Below are 25,182 nucleotides of genomic sequence, written 5' to 3' on the forward strand. Positions count from 1 at the left end.
ATTGTATGTTCAAACAACAGGAAAAATGATAGAAATTTTTAGATTTTAATTTCAGCTTTTCAAAAAATCTGTTTGGCATGGTGGCTCATGCTATCTCAGGAGCCTGGGATTGGGAAGATTACAGTTCAAGGCCAACCTGAGAAAAAGTTCATGATATCCCTTCTCAACCAATAGCTGGGTATAGTGGCATGCACCTGTTATCACAACTATGAGAAGCTGAGATCAGAAGGATCATAGTGCCAGGCCAGCCCAGGTAAAAATATTCACTATATTTCATCTATTTTCATGTGGATGTGCCAGTAGTAAGGCTTGAAACTCGGTCCTCAAGCTCATGCTCAGCTTTTTTCACTCACTATCTTGAGCCATGCCTCTACCTCCAGCTTTTTGATGGTTAATTGGAGATAAGGGTCTCATGAATTTGTTTGCCAAGGCTGGTATCAAACCTCAGGCCTCAGATCTCAGTCTCCTAAATACCTAGGATTATAGGAATGTACATCAATGCCCAGCTACTATACTCTTATCTTGATGGGAGAAGCTGTTTGGTGGTGTGCATCTGTCATTGCTGGGTCAATATTCAGGCATATGGCTGGGCAAAAAGTGAGATCCAATCTCAAAGTAACCAGAATAAAGTGCTGGAAGCATAGCTCAACAATAGAGTACCTGTCTAACAAGCATGGAAGTCTAAATTCAAACTCCAGCACTGTCAAAATAAAAGTCTGCTTTGTATGTTTTATAGTTATAAAAATACATTTTTTCAGAAGTATGAAAAACAGAATGAAAAATCCTATGTATATATGCATATATACATATACATGTAAATATGTATATATGTGTACATATATACATATGTATATACACACATATATGTATGTATGTATATATATATGTATGTATATATATATATATATATATGATAATTTAGTTGGAAGAGAAAAACAGCTGCAACATATACAGATTCTTTTAGCAGTGCTGAGGCTTGAACTCAGGGCCTGACACCTGCTAGCCAGGCACTTTATCCCTTGAGCCACATCCTCCTATAAGATTGTGCTATTGGATGTTGCTTCTATTAGCCCCACTCAGCCACCTACATTTACATTTAAAGCAGTTAACATGAAATGAAGTGAAAAAAATCAGTCCCTTGGTGTCACTGGCTGTATTGCAAAGGTTCAGTAGACACATGTAGCCAGAGACTAAAGTATTAAGCAGAGGTGATCTTCAACATCACTGCAGAATACAGTACTTCTAGTGGGTATTCATTCCTGTGTGCTCACTGACCTGGAATAGTAGGACACCTGATGACTATATACGGATAAAGAAATAAATCTTATTTAGCATAGTAGAATTCTGACACTAACAGGAGGCACTCTAGAAATTCCCAGAATCATCACTGTGTGTTTGTGTGTGTGCATGTGTGCATGTGTGCATGTGTGTGTGTGCGTGCACACACACATGCTCACACACATGCACACATGCACACACATGCTATGGATAGAATCCAGGAATTTGCACATTTGGCAAGTATACGATCACTGAGCCACACCTCCAACCTAAATCCTCATCTTTGTAAATGGCTTTAGTAATGCATGCTTTTGAAAAATGTATTTGAAAATGTAATCACCTATTCTCACAGGATTTGGTGAGAGGATTAAATAAGCTTTCTAGTGAATTATTAAAAATAATAGTTGGGCATATTCCAAGGTAAGTTATTTGCTTTAAACAGTCTTGTTCTTGCTAAGCAGTTGCTCTACCACTGATCCAAGCTCTCAGCTCTTTTTCTTTTAGTTTGTTTTCAGGGAGGATATTGTACTTTTGTGCAGGTTGACCTCCTACCGTCACTGTCTTCGGAGCTAAGATTATAGATGTATATCACTATACCTAGCCTCTAATATACTTAATTTGTTAGAAATATAGTTAAAACCTAGACAAACATTTTATATCCAGAATTCTAAATAGAAATAGCTCCAAACAAATAGATGTTTGGACCTTCTTTTGACAGTCTTTGTATCAGAAAACTACTTACCTTTTTTCTTCCAGAAGGGATCTTTATAATAAACCATGCATTTGATGACAGAACCCAAAGGCACCCGAGTGATCAGCTGATTTCTCATCATTGGCAGAGGAGGATTGAAGTGGATCTTCATGCCCAGAATGGGAGGAATAGCACTAATTACATATTTAGCCTGAAAGAAAAGCAATGTGGTTGAAAGTCATTGGTCTGCTGTTTTACTTTTTCCTAATGATTCTCTCTTTCTCTCTCTGGAAAGCAGCATGGGGGTTCCTCAAAAACCTAAACATAGAACTCCCCTAGGACACACAAATCCCACACCTGGGCATTTACCCAAATCACAACAAACCACCCTGTACTAATGCCACCAGCACAACCATGTTCATCACAGCATTATTTACCATAGATAAAATATGGAATCAACCCAGATGTCTCTCAGAAGATGAATGGATCAAGAAAATGTCGTACATATCCACAATGGAATTCTATACTTCCATCAGAAAGAATGACATTGACCCATTTCTGAGGAAATGGACAGACTTGGAAAAAATTGTATTAAGTGATGTAAAGCCAGACCCAAAGAAATATAGGCTGCATATTTTCCCTCATTAATAACTAAACCATGTCTATAAACCTAAAAATTAATCCAATGGATAGCAAAAGACAAATAATTACACTTGGACATGATTAATAAAACATAACTCTAAGCATCACACAGGAAGAACAAAGGAGGATATTCTTAGGAGAGGATCACAATGGCTCCATAGCTATGTGCATATGACCATATAAAATGATGCTTATTGAAATGAACTCCAAGAAATGGAAACAAGAGGTTTTTTCATTGTATTGTTTGCAGTTATCTTGTTTTTCTTTCTTTCTTTTCCCTTTGGTTTATTTCCTGCTGTCACTTATTTTTTATTTCTGTGCCCTTTGTCTTGTATGTAAGATTATTTGATTTGGGGAAGGGAAGGGGAATCACAGAAATGGTGGTACAAAGGGTAAACCAGTGCAACAGTGAAATGCACTAGATATTATATTGGAAGTGAACTTACAACTTGAGGGGGAGGGTACACAGGGGAGGGGAAATGAGAGAAAATGAGGGAGGGGTAACACTGTGCAAAGAGAAATGTACTTATTGCCTTGTTTATGTAACTGTAACCCCTCTGTAAGTCACCTTTACAATAAAATTTAAATTACAAAAGCCAGGAGGATCCCATTAAAACCTAAAGAAACCTTATTGTTTGTTTCCTAGTTTAAAACCTCCATTAACATCCCATCATGCTTGAAGTCAAAGCCAAATTCCTCAAAAAGTCATACATGTTATAGACTCCAGTTACCTCTGATTCTAACTCCTCTTTCTTTTCCTCACACTAAGTATTTGATTATGGCCTCTCTCCTGTAATGGAAGCCTTACAAGGACAGAGAGTGGCATCTTTTTGTTTGTTTGTTTTTTTCCACTGTTATTTATCCAACCCTTAGAATAATTCCAGATATGTGGGAGGTGCTTGACATTTCTCAAATACGTATTTCCTTTAGGTTTTTAACTATATAAGAAGAGCCTAATATATTATGGTAATCGACCTCCTCCCAAGTATCCTCAGACTTTTTTTCTTTCTTTCAGACACAGGTAGCTTTGGCAAAGATCTATAAGTTCTGGAATATTCTTGTCTGTACATAAGCTTTGGTTACCTATGGGAGTCTGGTTTCTTCCTCCAGTTTAAGGGTATTGCTTACCTCATACACTTCATGGTTTAGAGTCTCCACAATGACTTTCTCTCCTGTCTGGTCAATGCGGATCACTGGTCTTTCTAGCTTCACTCGGTCCCCAAGGAGGTCCATTATTCGCTCACTCACTTGACCAGATCCACCCACAAATTTCCTCTCCTGTAAATAAAACAAGGATTCAGAGGTGGATGGGGAATACACAAATGGTCATTAGTCACCCATTCCTATATTATATATCTCAGAGAAAAGATAAGCCATTTTACTGTTGGGTCTCTTATCTTTTAGCAGTCTTCTAGTGACAAAATTAATAGGTTTCCTGAGTTAGGGAAGGGGAACAACAAAATGGTGAGCCAAAGGACAAAGGGTGAACCAATGCAACAGTAATACTCACAAGACATTATGTTATAAATGAACTGTACAACTTGGGGAGGGAGAATGGGGTGGGGGAGGAAAAGTACCAGAAAAATGAGGGATGAGGTAACAAGTTCAACAACAAATGTACTCACTACAATACATATGTAACTGTAACCCCTCTGTATATCACCTTGACAATAAAATTAAATTTTAAAAAATTAGTAGGTTTTCTAAGTCATCTTTACAATGAGATTCTTGCAGGTTCCCAGGCTCCAACCTCTGCTGGACATCCTCAGAATGACCCTATCCCTCACCTAGATTGTTATCACCCTGCTCTGAGTTCTATTCTTTCATTAGGATGCTAGCCTGGGGACACACTATCTGGAGTTGGAGCTTGACCATCACTTAGCTGAGCAAACCTAAAGCTTGCCAGATGACTCCAGCTCAGAATCACCTTGCCTCAGTGCCACACTTTGCCCCAGGGTAGCCTCATCTCTACTGCAGGCTGCTCATCATACAATTCTGTTCTAATGACTGAGGTCATTTCATCTTGGTGTAACCACATACTCCCAAAGCTTCCAAATGTTTTACCTGGCTATGTTCACCTTTGAACTGACTGCCTCCTTCCCCTTGATTTCCAGATCCATTAATTTAAAAGACTATTTAAAATATTATTTCAAATAGGTTTGGGGTAAAGAAGAAAAGGAAGAGGTAGAGGAAGAGGAAGAGGAAGAAAAGGAAGAGGAAGAAGAAGGAGAGAAAGAAGGAGGAGGAGAAGAAGAAGAAGAAGAAGAAGAAGGAGGAGGAGGAGGAGGAGGAGGAGGAGGAGGAGGAGGAGGAGGAGGAGGAGGAGGAGGAGGAAGAGGAGGAGGAAGAAGGGGAGGAGGAGGAGAAAAGTAAAACAGGGGAAAGAAGAGGAGAGGAACACAGGCTACATAGATTAAGAACTCAAATCCACTTCTTTCTGTGCCTATAGCAAAGTGCTTTGTATAATGCTGTGGCTCAAGAACAGGTATTGGATGAGTGAAAAAGAGAAAGAATTCCATATGTGTTTTTTTTCCAATGATCCTTTTTAGGAATAGTGCTGGGGATGGAACCCAGGGACTAGCATGTGCTAGACAAGTTCTCTACCTCCCAAGCTACAACTCCATCCCATGGTGTGTGTTTTCAATTGAAAATGCATCTCTAACATTCCTTTTGGAGCTTTCTAGGAAGTGCCAGAGCTATGTTCATCAGATAGTCTCCTACAAACTTACCAGACAACAATCAGGTATATATCCCAATGGAAAAAAAACCCATAAATACAACCATAGTCATAAAAGAACACTGGTCACTATAGGCTCATCCTGGGTACCTAACTTTCTCTTCTGAAAGCCACTATGAGCTGCCAGGATAAAGCAGTTTATGCCACAAGCTTGTGTAGAACTTCAGCAGCTCCTGATTGAAGGACAATCTTTCATTCTAGTAGTGGGTGGGGAATGGATAGGTACCTGCCCTCCATTGGTTGTTGACAGGATCCTGGTTGTGCCCCCACATTGCTTGACATACCACAGGAACCACAGAGCAGAGACTTCATGGGTCTCTGCTGTGACACAGAGGTTCACAAAAAGAGTGGCTAACTGTTTTGCAGATCTGCAAAGGAAGGAAAAAAACAATATTGGCAAATGCAGAAAAGTCCCTTTTTAATTCTCTAAAATTGTACCACTGCACAAGTTGCAAGAAAATGTCACTAGAATTCCATATTATAGAACCAAACAACAAAGATTTAGAGAATATGAGATTTCACACTCCTTCAGTGAAACATTATTTAGAATCAAGTTTTGTTCCATATTCAGTGTGGTCATGATTTGTTTACACACAACTTGCCATTCTTCCAGTGATCTTCATCTTGGTAAAATGCCCACGTAAGGGGTTAAAGTCAAAATTCTAGAAATCAAATTTTATTTCTCTCTCTCCATCACTCTTTCTTCTTCCTCCAATATATAAGTGAAGTCTAGCAAGCTCTCATCACAACAGTTCATCTCCACTTCCATTGATTTAGCATCACTTTTTGCCAAGAGTATTGCAGACTGGTCTCTGCTTCCATTCATCCTCATCTGGTGTCAACTGAACACACTGAATACTCTCTTTACAGTGGTGCTCTCTCTCAAATGGAATTCAAGTCACACTATTCCCCTGCTTAAAACCTCCCACTAGCATTCTACCAAAATCAGGATAAGGTTCAGCTTTTCCACCACAGACTCCAAAACCCTAAGTAATGTATCTCAGGCCTGCCTTTTACTTCTCATCTCATACCCTCTCCCATGTATTCTAATGTTTCCTCAGAAATATGCACTCTTATTTGCCAATGAAAATGAGCACTAGCTTCCTTATGCCTACCACTCTGGCCTTTTCTGTCATTTTTACTTGTATAGTATCTTTAGAATTGTCTTTAACATCCAAAGTTATCTTGATTATTGGCTTATCTATTTTGTTGTCTCCTTCATTAGAATATCAATCCATGACAACAGGAACCTTATTTTTCTTGCTCACTGTAGTGTCCCCTTTAACAAAATAGCAGATGGCAGATAAGAATCACTCAGTAGTTACTTGTTGAATGAATGCATGAGAATTCTCATTTGAAAATGGTTTTTGTGCCAGTCTTAGGGCTTAAACTCAGAGCCTGAGAATTGTCCGTTAGCTTTTTTTCTCAAGGCTAGTGCTCTCCCATTTCAATCACAGCTCCACTTCTGCTTTTTGGTGGTTAATTAGAGTGAGAGTCTCATGAACTTTCCTTTCTAGGCTGGCCTTGAGTCAAAATCCTTAGATAACCTCCTAAGTATGTAGGATTACAGGCATGAGTCACTGACACCATGCTTCAATTGAACAAAATTTTTAACTCATTCATAGTGTACAAAAGATACGGTAGGTGACACATGAAACATAAAAGTAGTCACAGATATCTATTTCAATTATTTTACTGCCTAGAAGAAGACAAGTTCCAAGAATGAATATATGGAAATTAGTTATTATAACAATGATGAGTGAACAATTGCATGGTTCTTTGGCCAGTAAATAGCTAAGAGGTTATGTCCTGTCAAGAAACACACCAGAAGTGGACAATCTCCTGCAATTCCAAGGACCCAGTCCTTTGCAATGCACACTAAAATCCATCATAGTAATGCAAATTCTGGGATCTCTTTAATAAGGACCATTGCCTTGACCTTGTAACTGTTGGGATCATATCTCTTTCTTGAAAGAATTATGAAAAAGAATCTTTATGGTGACTTTTATTTATTTACATATATCAATTGTACAAAGGAATTTCACCATGATATTACACATATATGTAATACATGTACATACATATATATAAACATATTTGGATCAAATTCTCCCCTCAATTACTAATTCCCATCTCTACCCCCACTTTTTGAAAAATTTAAACAGGTTTCATTGTTCTATTTTCATGTGTAAAGTCTTTCAGATGGAAGTTGAGCATAGGGAACTGAAACGACAGATAGTTGAACTGCAGATGAGAAAAGTGACCGATTATAACCGGAAGGTGGGTCCGTTTCTAATCCTTTTGACTTACTTCCAGGGGCTGATCCTGAGCAATAAAAGAATGGGAACAGTATTTGATCGATGGAAGGTCAAGACAGCTAGTCTAATACTATTTTACTATTTTTGTATTTTTTGCCCTGTTGACTTTTTAAAAGATAAATGTTATAACATTTTCCTACATGAAAAATATATACACATTAGATCAACTTTGGAGAATTCATGAAATAAAAATATGAGAAGAGTAGCTTCCATATTTCTAACTTCAAAAAAGATAATGACTAGCTGCATTTTGAAGCATTTTCTTCAAGGCACAAGTTTTCTAAAAATGATCGCTTAAGTCTCATTGAAATGTCATTTATAGTTACTTTTTAAAAATTGTTTTTAATGTATGTCCGTCCCCCACAGTATAACCCCTGCTTTCACTGAATTTGATGTTAGTATAATGTGTGGAGGGGAAGGGGAAAAACAAATCGTTTAAATAGGGATATAGGTGGACCCACTGCAACAATGAGATGTACAAGTTGTTATGTCGAAAAAGAACTTTACAACTTTGGTGCGGGGGAGGGGGGAGGATTGGGTGGGGGGAAAAGGATGGGATGAAAAGGGGAAACAAAGGAGGAGGCTACAATGCTTGATAAGAAATGTATTCATTATCTTGCCCACGTAATTGTAACCCCTCTGTACAGTATTTTCACAATAAAAAAATTGTTTTTAAGTTTTTAATTATTTATTTTGTAATTTGTGTTTTTGAGAAACTTTTTTTTTTGCTGATCCTGGGGCTTGAACTTAGGGCCTGGGTGTTGCCCCTATCTTTCTTTTGCTCAAGGCTAGTGCTTTACCACTTAAGCCACAGCTTCACGTCCAGCTTTTTGGTGGTTAATTGGAAATAATCATCTCATGGACATTTCTTCACAGGCCAGCTTTGAACTATGATCCTCAGATCTTAGACTCTTGAGTAGCTAGAATTACAGGAGTGAGCCATTAAAAAAATGTGCACACTGATCTTTGAATACATGATTGTGCTCTTCTTTGAGTTACACCAGGTTGGGTATTCACAGGATTATTTTTCTCAAACCAGGAAATAATTCCATATATATCTTTCTTAGGATGAATTAGAAAATTTCCTTTTGTGTGCATTTATTGAATGGGCTTAGAATGCTATTTTTAATAGCTTATATTTATTATACAGGAATGGAGAGTTCAATGTTACATTTCCACACGTTTATGATATATTCCAACCCCAATCATAATAAATTCCAACCAATCTAACCCCTCTATTACTTTTTTTTGGTTTTGTTTTTTTTTGGGTCCGGTCGTGGGGCCTGAACTCTGGGCGCTGTCCCTCAGCTCTTCAGCTCAAGGCTAGCACTCTACCACTTGAGCCACAGCGCCACTTCTGGCTTTTTTCCCCCCTTTTTGCTTATGTGGTGCTGAGGAATCGAACCCAGGGCCTCATGCATGCAAGGCAAGTGCTCTATCACTGAGCCACCTTCCCAGCCCCCTTCTATTACTCTTGTGATCCCCTGCCCCCACCAAATTTCAACAAGTTTCACCATTCTATTTTCTGCAAACAATCTAACAGTATTCAACCTCTCATCCTCCTTGTTAGCCCAACCCCCAACAGTATTTTCCCCCACCCCAGAATCCTTTTAAGATAAGTCAACACTAAGAGTATTCAGTGACTAGAAGCCAAGAGCCATGATATAGAACATCTCAAGTCTCCACAATCTCTCAAAATATAATTGGTCCTATCTTAAGCTCTCTGGGAAGGCAAGGTACAAGTGAATGTATAATAACCTTTCTAAATCAGGCACCAGTGGTTCACACCTGCAATCCTAGCTACTCAGGAGGCTGAGATCTGAAGATTGCCATTCAAAGCCAGCCTGAACAGAAAAGTCCATGAGACTATTATCTCCAATTAACTAGTAGAAAGCTAGAAGTAGAGGAGCAGCTCAAGTGGGAGAGCACCAGCGTTTAGTGAAAAAGCTAAGGAACATCACCTAGACCCTGAGTTCAAACCTCACTATGAGCACTAAAACAAAACAAAATCAAGAAACTTTCCATAACAGAAGTTCTAAAAACAAAAACAAAAAAACCTCCACAAATACACATAATTAAACTCTCACCATATTTTGACAATGTAAAGCATAGGATTTAAAAATAAATTGTATAATTTTAAGACAATAAAGAAATTTATCGTGTAAGCTATTTTTTCAAAGGAAATATCAGTTAGCTTTGGATAAGGGTTTAGACTTATCAATTTTTTTAAAAGGTGCTGATTTCATGGCACAAAATCATTAACTATTTCCCAATTAGTTGCATTCTAACATTTTAGAATAGGCAGAGTATTATATATTAGTAATAATGAACAACTGGAAGAACTAAAAATATGCAACAGAGTAATAAGGGATAAATAGATTACGACATTTGCATTGCTTTGGCAGCATATATATATATATATATATATGGGTTCAGTTAGCACTGAGATAACATTTCACTGCACATATTCTATGACAACCTACTATTCCATGTGTTTAATAATGCTTTTTCAAGCAACTAAATTTCTCTACAACATGATTTTAAAACAATAGATACATCATTCCATATTTTGAGTGTTGTATAATTCATTTAGGCAATCTGTTATTATATTAAACCTTCAAGTACTTTCTCCTTTAAAATGATGCTTTCATACTGCACCCAGCTAAACTCTCCTTCATAACTGAAGGGCAAATATAAAACTTCCATAGCAAAGAAAAACTGAAACAATATATCTCCATCAACCCAGCCCTACAAAATTTGTGGAGGGGAAGGGAAAAAACAAATCGTTTAAATAGGGATACAGGTGGACCCACTGCAACAATGAGATGTACAAGTCATTATGTCGAAAACGAACTATACAACTTTGGTGGGGGGAGGATTGGGTGGAGTATGGGGGGAGGATGGGAAGGGATAGGAAGGGGAAAAAAAGGAGGAGGCTACAATGCTTGATAAGAAATGGACTCATTATCTTGCCCATGTAATTGTAACCCCTCTGTACAGTATTTTCACAATAAAAAAAAGATACTTAAAGATGTCCTACACATAGAAAATGAAAAAGACCACAATAAAGGCCAAGAAACCACACCGAGAATCCAAGAACCATAGGAAGAACCCAGTGACCACAGCCCCCAAGAAGGTGAATAAAATGGCAGGAACTCCCAAATACCTCTCAGTCCTCTCTCTCAACATTAACGGACCTAACTCTCCAATTAAGTGACAGACTGTCTAATTGGATTAAAAAAACAAGAGCCTTCTATTTGCTGCCTTCAGGAGTCACACCTTGCCCATAAAAACAAACACATTTTGAAAGTGAAAGGCTAGAACAAAAGCTACCAAGCAAATGGCCCCCATAAAAAAGCAGGAGTTGCAATCCTAATATCAGATAAAACAGACTTTAAATTAACATTAGTGAGAAGAGACAAAGAAGGTCGCTACATACTAATTAAGGGATCTCTCTTTCAGGAGTATATTACAATTCTAAATATCTATTCAACAAAAAAGAGAGCACCCAAATTTACCCAAGAAACACTACTTTCCCTCAAATCTCACATAGATCCAAAGACATTAATTGTTGTGGACTTTAACACAGCACTATCCCTACTAGATAGAACAACTCGGCAAAAACTCAATAGAGAAACTGCAGATCTAAACAACTGCATATATCAACTAGACTTAACATACATCTACCAAATTATTTGACCCAGCAGCATCAGAATACACATTTTTCTCAGCAGCACATGGTACATTTTCCAAAATAGACCACATTTTAGGTCACAAAGCAAACTTGTCCAAATTCAGAAACACTGAAGTTATACCTTGCATTCTCCCAGACCACAAGGGAATAAAATTAGAACTGAACACCCAAAGCCACCAAAGAAAGTCCTGTAACACATGGAGGCTAAACAACACATTGTTGAATCACCAGTGGGTCATGGAAGAGATTAGAAATAAAATTCAAACATTCATTATATTCAACAAAAATGAACACACAAATTACCAGCTCCTCTGGGTCACAGCAAAGGTAGTATGCAGAGGCAAGTTTTTAGCTCTGAGTTCCTACATCAACAAATTGGAGAGATCTGAAACCAACAATTTAATGAGACATCTGAACCTCCTTGAAAAAGAGCAGCAAGAGAAACTCCAATCTAGTAGATGGAAAGAAATAATTAAAATTAAATCAGAATTAAATGAATTAGAATATTAAAAAAAAGCCATAGGAAAAATCAACAAAACAAAGAGTTGGTTCTTTGAAAAAATTAACAAAATTGACAGACCCTTAGCATATCTTATCAGAAAAAGAAGAGAACACACCCAAATAAATAAACTCAGAGATGAGAATGGAAACATCACCACAGAAAAAACCAAGATTCAGAACATTATAAGGGAATACTTCTCAAATCTTTATGCTAATAAGTTTGAGAACTTCACAGAAATGAACCTTTCCCTAACAAATATCGACATGCCAAAACTAAATCAAGATGAGTTAAACCATTTTAACAGGCCCATAGCAAGCACTGAAATAGACACAACAATAAGAGACCTCCCATCTAAGAAAAGCCCAGGACCAGATGGTTTTACACTGTAATTCTACAAGGCCTTCAAAGCAGAGCTCACACCAACATTCTTCCAACTCTTCAATGAATTTGAAGGTTCACTACCAAATTCTTTCTATGAAACCATAATAACCCTCATCCCCAAACCAGGCAGGGACTCATCAAAGAAAGAGAACTATAGACCCATTTCTTTGATGAACATTGATGCAAAAGTTCTCAACAAAATTTGGCCAATCGACTTCAACAAGTCGTCCAAAAAATCATACACCATGATCAAACAGGATTCATTTCAGGGATGCAAATCTGGTTCAATATATGCAACTCAATTAATATAATTCATCACATCAACAGGAGCAAGGATAAGAACCACATGGTTATCTCAATAGATGCAGAAAAAGCATTTGACAAGATCCAACACCCCTTTATACCTACAGCCAGCATTATACTTAATTGTGAAAAACTAAAGCCATTTCTTCTTAACTAAGGAACGAGACAAGGATGTCCATTCTCTCCACTTCTCTTCAATCTAGTATTAGAATGCCTAGCTACAGCAATAAGACAGTATACAAACATAAAAGGGATCCAAATAGAGAATGATGAAGTAAAACTCTCCCTCTTTGCAGATAACATGATCTTGTATTTAAAGAATCCCACAGACTCCACTCCCAAATTAACCAAAATGATTCAAAACTTTGGCAAAGTAGCAGGGTATAAAATTAACCCTCAAAAATCAATGGCTTTTTTGTATGCCAACAATAAGAGCATGGCTGAAATCAGGAAAGCAACTCCATTTGTAATAGCCCCACAAAAAATAAAATACCTAGGAATTAACTTAACCCAAGAAGTGAAGGACTTCTATGATGAAAACTTTAAAAACCTTGAGTTCCGGGAAAATGGCGGAGGAGAAGCTGGAATCTGAACAAGCTCTCGCATAGAAAGCAATTTCAGAGTTCCAGTGAACAGCCCTAAGCCAGAGAACCACACCAAGTGTGCCATCACAGGACAGAGGTTTAGGCAAGAGAGGGGAAATCAAGGCAAAAAGACACATCTGAGCGCTTACCAGCAGCCGCCGCAGCTGCGGCAGCGGTCGCGGCGGCGACTGCAGGGCACCATAACTGAGCCACAGAGTCCGGGACAAAGGAGCCAGAGGCGGTGGGCGAGCGGATTCTACTCAACACCAGCAAGAACGGACAAGGAGCAGACATCTTCATCCTGCAGTTTGCGGACCAGAGACCGACCCAGGAACCAAGACTCGGCATGAGTAGAAGCCCGACTTCCTCACTCCTTCTCAGGGAGCAGAGGAGGGAAGGCCACCCCTCCCCCCTAGCACCGGTGATCTCCATCTTGGATACCGACAAAGCTCGGCGGAGCTGCGAGCTCCAGCTCAGGCCTTGGAATAAAACGAGTCATTTAGCAGATCACAAGAACTTAACAGCGAAGTGACCTCACAGACTCAGTTCCATCCAGGGAAAAGTCACCCAGCTCAGGCGCCAGCCATTGGAGTGGCTCTCCTCACTGGGTAACCAGAGCCAGAGGCTGCTCCTCCCTCTAGCAGCCACCACAATCAATTGAAAAACAGAAACCCTGAGAATGGCTCCAGGCTGGGTGCTGTGAGTTTTTTTCACAAAATAGCCCCAAGGAAAAGCTACTATTTATTGAAAGGCCTCAACTCTTCCCAGAACCTAGCCTCATCACTGCATTCCCCTCTTTTGTGATTCTCAAACCAGATGACCCTCCCATTAAACTAACCTTGGAAGGGGATCTCAAAATCTTGGGTAAAGCAGAGCATTTTTCTGCCTGTTCGAACAATCTGACTTAAGAAATCAATCAAGCCACAGGACCTCAAGCAGACCAGAGACTCCAACAAGAGGCTGGCTACAGACACAAGGGAGATACAGGATTTTTCCCCACCCCTTCCAAAAAAACCAAAGAACTTTTTTTTTTTTTTCTTCTTTTTTTTTTTTGGTACCTTATATATATAAAAAATTTTTTTTCCTTTTCTAAAACTTTTATTAATCTTTAATTTTTGCCTCTTTTGAAAAAATAATTGTTTTGCAGTAACTTTTTTTTTCCTCTTATAATTCTTATTTTAGGAATACGTGAATGTACGTTTTCCTTTCTTTTCTTGTCTTCTTTCTCTTTTTCTTTCTTAATTATCTTTTTGTTTTTTTGTCTAGCTCTACTGAACTTCTGATCTTTTCTTCTCACTTTCCTATCCGTTTCACCTTTTCCTCTCTTTTGTTCTTCCTTATGTGATATAACTCTTGTCCTGCACATCCTCAGATAAACCCGTAGTTAACTAGTAGACCCTATCCCCCATTGTGTACACACTTAATCCACAAATTTATTACTCAATTCAAAACCTCTGAGACTTAAATTCCTTATTAGCAGTACTACCCCTTTATACCTATATAATATTTTAAGCATTTTTTTAAGTTTTTCACATCTCCTCTATGTCCCTTACCTTCTCTCAAAATATTCACATTCCTCTCTAAATAGATGGTCTTTTAATCTATATAATAACATTAATTTTTACGTTTCTATTTTTTTTTCTGGTCTCTTTTCATTCCTCTTTCCCTTTCTGCTTTTCCTCTCTCTCTCTACTTGCATCCTACCCAACCTATTTCCTGCATTGTGATTAGGACATAGTTAACTCTCCCTGTGCCTCCCCACACCAATCTATCCCTATTTTTTACGCACATCTCTCCCTAACCCTAATAATTTCTGGTTTTCCAAATTCTTCTCTGCGGTTCGAGGTCCATTAACATATAGTTGTTTGATGTGGAATAGATGTATCTGTTGAACTAGATTGTATCTGTAGACTATTGACTGTACAAATGCAAACTTTGGTTGATGGTTGCCTTAAGATAGTGTTCTAGCACAAAACTGGTGCTATCTTCATCTCAAATGGGCAGAGTAAGCCGGAAAAACACAAGAAAAATGGCAAATTCGGGTATCTCAATTCCCAATCTTGATAATCAGGGGTCAGATCAGATAATGAATAATCCAGAGGAGAGTTCCCAAATAGCTCTACAAAGACTACAGGCAAACATGATAAATGAGAAGTTTGACAATGTACAAAGGACTCTGTATGAGCGTGATAGAGAGAGAGGAGGAATCCCAGAAGTTTATACAGGAATATCATAAGCGTGAGGAAGCTACTCAAAAACTGATACAGGATTTGCGTGAACAACTTGAGAATACTCAAAGAGAAAGGGAGGAATGGCGTGAGCAGGCTGAGAACACTCAAAGAGAACTGCAGGAATCCCACGAACGGCAGGAAAGAGAACTGCAGGAATCCCACGAACGGGAGGAAGCTAATCAAAGAGTAATACAGGAATTGAGAGACCAGGTAGAGAACACACAAAGATCACTAAAGGCATTCATGGAATCCATTAACAAAGAGCTGAAGGAACCCAACAGAAGGAATGGGAGTCCAAAGAAACCATAACCAATCAACTAAGTGATTTGAGAACAAACATTGATCACCAAATTAAGGAAGTAAAGAAATTCATACAAGACCTAAAACAGAGCTTCAACAAAGAACTTGAAGCCATCAAAGCTGACCAATTAGAAGGAAAAGAGATAAAAAACAAAGTAGAGAGCCTTGACAGCAGGTTAGACCATGGAGAAGATCGAATCTCAGGGATTGAAGACAGCCTAGATATTATAGAGAAAGAACATACAACCATCCAAGACAAGTCCAAGAAGTATGATAGATCTATCCAACACCTGGAAGACACCATCAGAAGGCCTAATCTAAGGATAATGGGTGTAGAGGAGCACCTAGAAACAGAAGTTAATTGTCTAGGAAATTTGTTTAACAGGATCCTAACAGAGAACTTCCCAAACATGCAAAAAGATAGGCCTATTCAGATACAAGAAACCTTTAGAACCCCAAATAGACCAGACCAGAATAGGACATCCCACCGTCACATTATAATCCACACAGGATCAACTCAGAACAAGGAAAAGATCCTTAAAGCAGTCAAGGAGAAAAGGGTAATCACCTATAAAGGGAAACCAATTAGAATAACCTCAGATTTCTCAGCAGAGACAATCAAAGCAAGAAGAGCCTGGAATGATGTATGCCATGCCCTAAAAACAAACAACTATCAACCAAGAATACTGTACCCAGCTAAACTCTCCTTCATAACTGAAGGCCAAATAAAAACCTTCCATAGCAAAGAAAAATTGAAACAATACATCTCCACCAAACCAGCCCTACAAAAGATTCTTAAAGATGTCCTACACATAGAAAACCAACAAGACCGCAACAAAGGCCAAGAAACTGCACCCAGACTGAGAACCCAAGAACCATAGGAAGAACCCAGTTTTCGCAGCCCCCAAGGTGGATAACATGGCAGGAACTCCCAAATACCTCTCAGTCCTATCTCTTAATGTTAACGGACTGAACTCTCCAATTAAGCGACATAGACTGTCTAGTTGGATTAAAAAACAAGTCCCTTCTATCTGCTGCCTGCAGGAGTCACATCTTGCCCATAAAAACAAACACATTTTCAATGTTAAAGGCTGGAACAAAATCTACCAAGCAAACGGCCCCCATAAACAGGCCGGAGTTGCAATCCTAATATCAGATAAAATAGACTTCAAATTAAAATTCGTGAGAAGAGATAAAGAAGGTCGCTACATACTAATTAAAGGATCTCCCCTTCAGGAGGATATTACAATTCTAAATATCTATTCACCAAACAATGGAGCACCCAAATTTATCAAAGAAACACTACTTTCCCTCAAATCCCATATAGATCCAAAGACATTAATTGTTGGGGATTTTAACACACCACTCTCCCCACTAGATAGATCAACTCGGCAAAAACTCAACAGAGAAACCGCAGATCTAAACAGCTGCATAGATCAACTAGACTTAACAGACATCTACCGAACATTTCACCCAGCAGCATCAGAATACACGTTTTTCTCAGCAGCACATGGAACATTTTCTAAAATAGACCACATTTTAGGCCACAAAGCAAACTTGTCTAAATTCAGAAACATTGAAGTTATACCTTGCATTCTCTCTGACCACAAGGGAATAAAATTAGAACTCAACACCAAAAACCACCAAAGAAAGTCCGGTATCACATGGAGGCTGAACAACACACTGCTGAATCATGAGTGGGTCATGGAAGAGATTAGAAAGGAAATTCAAATGTTCATGCTATTCAACGAAAATGAACACACAAATTACCAGCTCCTCTGGGACACAGCAAAGGCAGTACTCAGAGGCAAGTTTATAGCTCTGAGCTCCTACATCAACAAATTGGAGAGATCTGAAACTAACAATTTAATGACACATCTAAACCTCCTTGAAAAAGAGCACCAAGATAAACCCCAATCCAGTAGACGGAAAGAAATAATCAAAATTAAATCAGAATTAAATGAATTAGAATCCAAAAAAACTATAGAAAGAATCAACAAAACAAAGAGTTGGTTCTTCGAAAAACTTAACAAAATTGACAGACCCTTAGCAAATCTTATCAGAAAAAGAAGAGAACACACCCAAATTAATAAACTCAGAGATGAGAATGGAAACATCACCTCGGAAACAACCAAGATTCAGAACATTATAAGGGAATACTTCTCAAAACTTTATGTTAATAAGTTTGAGAACTTGACAGAAATGGACCTTTTCCTAGCAAATATTGACATGCCAAAACTAAACCAAGATGAGTTAAACTATCTTAACAGGCCCATATCAAGCATTGAAATAGAAACAGCAATAAGAGACCTCCCAGCTAAGAAAAGTCCAGGACCAGATGGTTTTACAGCAGAATTTTACAAGGCCTTCAAAGCAGAGCTCACACTAATTCTCCTCCAACTCTTCAATGAAATTGAAAGAGAAAGCTCACTACCGAACACATTCTATGAAGCCATCATAACCCTCATCCCAAAACCAGGCAGGGACTCATCAAGAAAGAGAACTATAGACCCATTTCTTTGATGAATATTGATGCAAAACTTCTCAACAAAATTTTGGCCAATCGACTTCAACAATTCATCCAAAAAATCATACACCACGATCAAACAGGATTCATTTCAGGGATGCAAAGCTGGTTCAATATACGCAAATCAATTAATATTATTCATCACATCAACAGGAGCAAGAATAAGAACCACATGGTTATCTCAATAGACACAGAAAAAGCATTCGACAAGATCCAACATCCGTTTATGATGAAGGTTTTGGAAAAATTAGGAATCCATGGAACATTCCTCAATACAATAAAGGCTGTATATGACAAACCTACAGCTAGCATTATACTCAATGGTGAAAAACTAAAGCCATTTCCTCTTAACTCAGGAACAAGACAAGGATGCCCACTCTCTCCACTTCTCTTCAATCTAGTATTAGAATGCCTAGCTACAGCAATAAGACAAGATGCAGACATAAAGGGGATCCAAATAGGGAAAGAAGAAATAAAACTCTCCCTCTTTGCAGATGACATGATCTTATATTTAAAGAATCCCATAGACTCCACTCCCAAATTACTCAAGCTGATTCAAAACTTTGGCAAAGTAGCAGGTTATAAAATTAACCCCCAAAAATCAATGGCTTTTCTGTATGCCAACAATGAGAAAAGTGTGGCTGAAATTAGGAAAGAAACCCCATTTGTAATAGTCCCACAAAAAATAAAACACCTAGGAATTAACTTAACTAAAGAAGTGAAGGACCTCTACGATGAAAACTTTAAAATCTTGAAAAAGGAAATCAACACAGAACTTAAAAAATGGCAAAACCTCCCATGTTCCTGGATTCGAAAGATTAACATCGTGAAAATGGCAATACTTCCCAAGGCTATCTACAAATTCAATGCAATACTTATCAAAATTCCATCCTCATTCTTCAAGGAAATAGAAGAGGCAATCCAAAAATTCATATGGAACAATAAAAGACCCCGAATAGCAAAAACGCTCCTCAACGGAAAGAACACTGCTGGAGGAATATCAATACCAAATTTCAAACTCTACTATAAAGCCATAGTAATCAAAACAGCGTGGTATTGGCATAAGAACAGACCTCAGGACCAATGGAATAGAATTGAAAACCCAGAAATGAACCTACAGACCTATAGCCATCTAATCTTCGATAAGGGAGCTAAAACAATAGAATGGAAGAAAGACAGCCTCTTCAGTAAATGGTGCTGGCAAAATTGGTTAACTACATGCAGAAAACTAAAGCTAGATCCTTATATATCACCCTGCACCAGAATCAACTCCAAATGGATCAAAGACCTTGAAGTCAAAGCAGACACTCTGAAAACATTACAGGATGGGATAGGAGAAACCCTAGGTCTCCTTGGCTCAGGCCGAAATTTTCTGAATAGAGACCCAGAAACACAACAAAGCAAAGAAAGGTTGGACAAATGGGATTGCATAAAATTGCAGAGCTTCTGCAGGGCAAATGACATAGAAAGCCCACGGATTGGGAGATCTTTACTAGCCATACAACGGACAAAGGTCTCATATCTAAAATATACTTGGAACTCAAAAAATTAAAACCCCCAACAACAAATCCTCAAAGAAACAACTGCCCAATAAATAAGTGGGCAAAAGACTTAAAGAGAAACTTCTCTGAAGAAGAAAGAAGGATGGCCAATAGACACATGAAAAAATGTTCAACATCCCTAGCCATAAAAGAAATGCAAATGAAAACAACATTGAGATATCACCTCACTCCAGTTAGAACGGCAAAAATCAAGAAATCTAACAAGAACAGATGCTGGAGGGGATGTGGACGGAAAGGAACCTTACTGCATTGTTGGTGGGAATGTAAACTTGTTCAACCACTTTGGAAAGCAGTATGGAGGTTCCTCAAAAAACTACACATAGAACTCCCCTATGACCCAGCAATCCCACTTTTGGGCATTTACCCAAATGTTTACAAACAAGACCACACTAAAGCTACCAACACAACTATGTTTATTGCAGCATTATTTACCATAGCTAAGATATGGAACCAACCCAGATGCCCCTCAGTAGATGAATGGATCAAGAAAATGTGGTATATATACACAATGGAATTCTATGCCTCCATCAGAAAGAATGACATTGTCCCATTTGTTAGGAAGTGGAAAAACTTGGAAAAAATTATATTAAGTGAAGTAAGCCAGGCCCAAAGAAACATAGGTCTCATGGTTTCCCTTATACGCAATATCTAGTATATGTATGAATCAAGCGGAAAAGGTCAGATAATGTGATGTTAGGAATACGATCCCTTAAATATGTATTTTAATGTTTTTTTCTTTCATGCATGTGTTTCTAACGCATTTATAAGATTATTTCTTTGTTGCTTTGTATGTCCCTCCCCCACAGTGTAACCCCCGCTTTCACTATATTTGATGTCAGTATAACTTGTGGAGGAGATGGGGACAAACAAGTCGTTTAAGGATTCAGGTGGACCTGTTGCAACAATGAGAAGTACAAAATGTCATGTCAAAAACGAGCTTTACAATGTCGGTGTGGGGGGGGGAAGGATTGGGTGGGGGGGAGGGGGGAGGCTGGGAAGGGAGGTGAAGGGTAAACAAAGGAGGAGGCTGCAATGCTTGGTAAGAAATGTATGCATTATCCTGCCCATGTAATTGTAACCGCTCTGTACAGTATGCTCTCAAATAAAATAAAATAAAATTTAAAAAAAAAAACTTTAAAAACCTGAAAAAGGAAATCAAAACAAAACTGAGAAAGTGGCAAAACCTCCTATGCTCCTGGATTGGAAGGATCAACATCGTGAAAATGGCAGTACTTTCCAAGGCTATCTACAAATTCCATGTGATACCTATCAATATTCCAACCTCATTCTTCAAGGAAATAGAAGAGGCAATACAAAAATTCATATGGAGCAATAGAAGACCCTGCATAGAAAAAATGATCCTTAACAACAACAACAAAAAAACCAGTGCTGAAGGGATATCAATATCAAATTTCAAACTCTACCACAAAGCCATAGTATTCAAAACAGCTTGGTACTAGCACAAGAACAGACCTGAGGACCAATGCAATAGAACTGAAGACCCAGAAGTGAACCTACAGACATATAGCCATCTAATCTTTGATAAGGGAGCTAAAATTAGAATGGAAGAAAGACAGCCTCTTCAGTAAATGGTGCTGCCAAAATTGGTTAATCACTTGTAGAAAACTAAAGCTATTTCCTTATATATCATCCTGCACCAGAATCAACTCCAAATGGATCAAAGACCTCGGAGTCAAAGCAGACACTCTGAAAACATTACAGGATGGAATAGGAGAAACCCTAGGTCTCCTTGGCACAGGCCAAAATTCTTTTATTAGAGAACCAGAAACACAACAAATCTAATAAAGGTTGGACAAACGGGATTGCATGAAATTGCAGAGCTTCTGCATGGCAAAGGACATAGCTAGCAAGATCAACAGAAAGCCCATGGATTGGGAGAAGATCTTCACTAGCCATACAATGGACAAGGGTCTCATATCTAAAATATACCTGGAACTCAAAAAATTAAATCCCTCAGCAACAAATCTTCAAAGAAACAACTGCCCAATAAATAAGTGGGCTAAAGACTTAAAGAGAAACTTCTCTGAAAAGGAAAGAAGGACAGCCAATAGACACATGAAGACATGCTCAACCTCTCTAGCCATAAAAGAAATGCAAATCAAAACAACATTGAGATACCACCTCATCCCAGTTAGAATGGCTATAATCAAGAATTCTAATAACAACAGATGCTGGAGGGGATGTGGACAGAAGGGAACCTTACTGCATTGTTGGTGGGAGTGTAAACTTGTTCAAGCACTTTGGAAAGCAGTATGGAGGTTCCTCAAAAGTCTCCACATAGAGCTCCCCTATAACCCAGCAATCCCGCTTTTGGGCAGTTACCCAAATTATCACAAACAAGACCATAGTAAGCTACCAGCACAACTATGTTTATTGCAGCATTATTTACCATAGCTAAGATATAGAACCAACCCAGATGCCCCTCACTAGATGAATGGATCAAGAAAATCTGGTATATATATATATAGAGAGAGAGAGAGAGAGAAAATGGAATTCTATGCCTCCATCAGAAAGAATGACATTGCCCCATTTGTTAGGAAATGGCAAGACTTGGAAAAATTTATATTAAGTAAGCCAGGCTCAAAAACATAGGTCTCATGGTTTGCCTTATTTGTAATAACTAGTATATGTCTGAGACAAGCAGAAAAGGTCAGATAAGTTGATGTTAGGTGAAATGAACCCCAAGTTAAGTATTCAAATGTTTTTTTTTTCTTTCTTGTGATCGTTTCTAACGTATTTATAAGATGATTCCTTTGTTTGCTTTGTGTGTCCCTCCCCCACGGTATAACCCCTGTTTTCACTGTATTTGATGTTGGTATAATGTGTGGAGGTGAAGGACAAAAACAAATCGTTTAAATACGGATATAGGTGGACCCATTGGAACAATGAGAAGTACAAGTCGTTATGTCGAAAACGAACTTTACAACTTTTGCGCGGGGGTGGGAGGGACAGGGAAGGGGGGGGTGGGATGGGATGGGAAGGGATGGGAAGGGGAAACAAAGGAGGAGGCAACAATGCTTGATTAAAAAAAAATGTAATCATTACCTTGCCTATGTAATTATAACCCCTCATGGTATTTTCACAATAAAATACAAAAAAAAAATAATAATCAAAGAAGAAAAAAAGGGAAATAAAGAAACAAACTGAAAAATATAAAATGATGCCTTCAGCAAGATTTTGATAGCTAATAATTTTAATTTTAGCTACCCAGGAAACTCTGATCTAGAAGATGATTCTTTCAAGCCAGTGGGACAGCAAAGCCCACAAGACTCCATCTTCAAAATAACCAACAAAAAGCAGAGCTTTGGGGCTGGGAATGTGGCTTAGTGGTAAAGTCCTTCCCTAGTATGCATGAAGTACTGATTTCAATTCCTCAGCACCACATAAACAGAAAAAGCTGGAAGTGGTACTGTGGCTCACGTATTAGAGTGCTAGCCTTGAGCTCAGGGACAGTGTCAGGCTGTGAGTTCAAGCCCCAGGACTGGCCAAAAAAGCAGGGCTTCGAGAATACATGGCATAAGTGGTAGTGCACCAGCTGAGTAAGCATTCTAAGTAAGTGTGGGGCCGTGAGTGCAAACATCAGTACAGGCAAAAAGAAAAGAAAGAAAAAGCTTTGAAACAGCCTCTCTCCCTCTTTCTCCATCCCTATATGTATCTTTCCCTTTCTGCTACTTCAGAGGTGGAGATCTGGAGGATCAAGGTTTGAGGACAACCCAGGCCAAAAAAAATAATTTCACAAGACCCCCCCCCCCCCCACCACCACCATCTTAACAGGGAAAATTTGGTTGTGTTGGCATACACCTGTCATCCCATCTTTGGTGGGAAAAGTCAATAGAAATATCACAATGCAGACCTGCCTGGGCAAAATGTGAGACCCTATCTCAAAAATCAGGAAAACAAAAAGGACTGGTGTTAAGGTTAAAGAAGTAGATTGTCGGAAGATGGCAGAGGAGAAGCTGGAGGCTAAACAAGCTCTCACATAGAAAGCAGTTTTAGTGTTTCAGTGAACAGTCCTAGGCTAGAGAATCACACCAAGTGTGCCATCACAGTACAGAGAGTTTGGCCATAGAGGGAAAATCCAGGCCAGGAGTCAGATCTCAGCACTTGCCAGTAGCTGGGGTTGCGGCGGCTGCAGCACCGGCAGCAGAGGCAGCTGTAGCCACCATATCTACAATAGACAGAGTCCCGGACAAAGACGCCAGACAGGGGGCGAGAGGATTCGCTCAACACCAGCAAGAACTGACAAGGAGCAGATATCTTCATCCTGCAGATCACAGAACAGAGACGGCCCAGGAACCAAGATTCTGGCATGAGTAGAACCTGACATCCTCTTTCTCAAGGGAGCAGAGGAGGGAAGGTTGCCCCTGCCCCACTACCGGAGATCTCCATCTTTGATACTGACAAAGGCCTGGCTGAGCAGCTAGCTCCAACTTAGGCCTTGGAAGGAAATAAAAGAGTCATTTAGCAGGACACAGGAATCTGACCTGACCTACCAGGCTTAGCTCCACCCAGGGGAATGTCACCCAGCCCAGGCAGGAAAGCTCCGCCCTATCCCCAGGAGTGACTTTCTTCACTGGGTAAACAGAGACAGAGGCTGCCCCTTCCTACAGCAGCCTAGACAATCAATTGAAATTCAATAAACATAAACCCTGAGAATGGCTCCAGGCTGGGCTCTGAGTGTCTCAGGAGCTAGCCCCTCAGGGAAAAGCTAATGATTGCTGAAAGGCCTCAACTCTACCCAGAACCTAGCCTCATCACAGCATCTCCAAACTAGAGGAAACAGCCATCTCCCTCTTTTGTGATACTCAAAGCAGATCTCCTTCCCACAGAACTAGCCTAGGAGGAGGATCACAAAATCCTGGGTAAAGCAGAGCATTTTTCTGCCTGCTCAAACAAACTGACTTAAGAAACCAACCAAGCCACAGGAAAATCAAATACCACAAGCAGACCAGAGACTCCAACTAGAGACTGGTTATGGACACAAGGGAGATACAGGATCTTCCCATTCTCCCCCCACCACCCCCCCCCCCAAAAAAAAATCAAATAACTCTTTTTGTACCTTTTTAAAATTTTATTTTTTAATTGATTTCTATTAATCTTCCTCTCAATTTTTATTTTAGGTGTATATGTGTGTTTGTGTGTGTGTGTGTATGTGCTTTTTAAAAAAATCTCTTTTGACCTTTTGGTTCTTTTTATTTATTCATTCTTTTCATTTTAGTTCTCTTTCTTTCTTTTTTGCATGACTTAACTGCTGTTCTGCTCATCCCCAGATATATACCTGTCGTCAATTAGTAGACCTTATCCCCCATTGTGTACATACTTAATCCAGAAATGTACTACTCAATTCACAACGTTTTAGGCTTAACTTCTTTAATAGCAGTATTATTTCTTTATACTTATATAATTTTCAA

The 25,182-nt window shown here is 38.9% G+C and overlaps 1 protein-coding gene across 1 annotated transcript in view; it reads right to left on the reverse strand.

Annotated features, from left to right (window-relative positions):
• Window positions 1-25,182, reverse strand: part of Maob (monoamine oxidase B) — a 116,801-nt gene that overhangs the window by 22,115 nt on the left and 69,504 nt on the right. Inside the window, exons 6-8 of the mRNA XM_042683653.1 lie at window positions 5,575-5,716; window positions 3,740-3,889; window positions 2,021-2,180 (exon numbers count right to left, since the gene is read on the reverse strand). Coding sequence (XP_042539587.1) covers window positions 2,021-2,180; window positions 3,740-3,889; window positions 5,575-5,716 — 452 coding nt within the window. The remainder of the gene's footprint in view (window positions 1-2,020; window positions 2,181-3,739; window positions 3,890-5,574; window positions 5,717-25,182) is intronic.

Source organism: Dipodomys spectabilis, unplaced genomic scaffold (assembly GCF_019054845.1).
Source record: "Dipodomys spectabilis isolate Male_0828 unplaced genomic scaffold, ASM1905484v1 ptg000082l, whole genome shotgun sequence".
NCBI lineage: Eukaryota > Metazoa > Chordata > Mammalia > Rodentia > Heteromyidae > Dipodomys > Dipodomys spectabilis.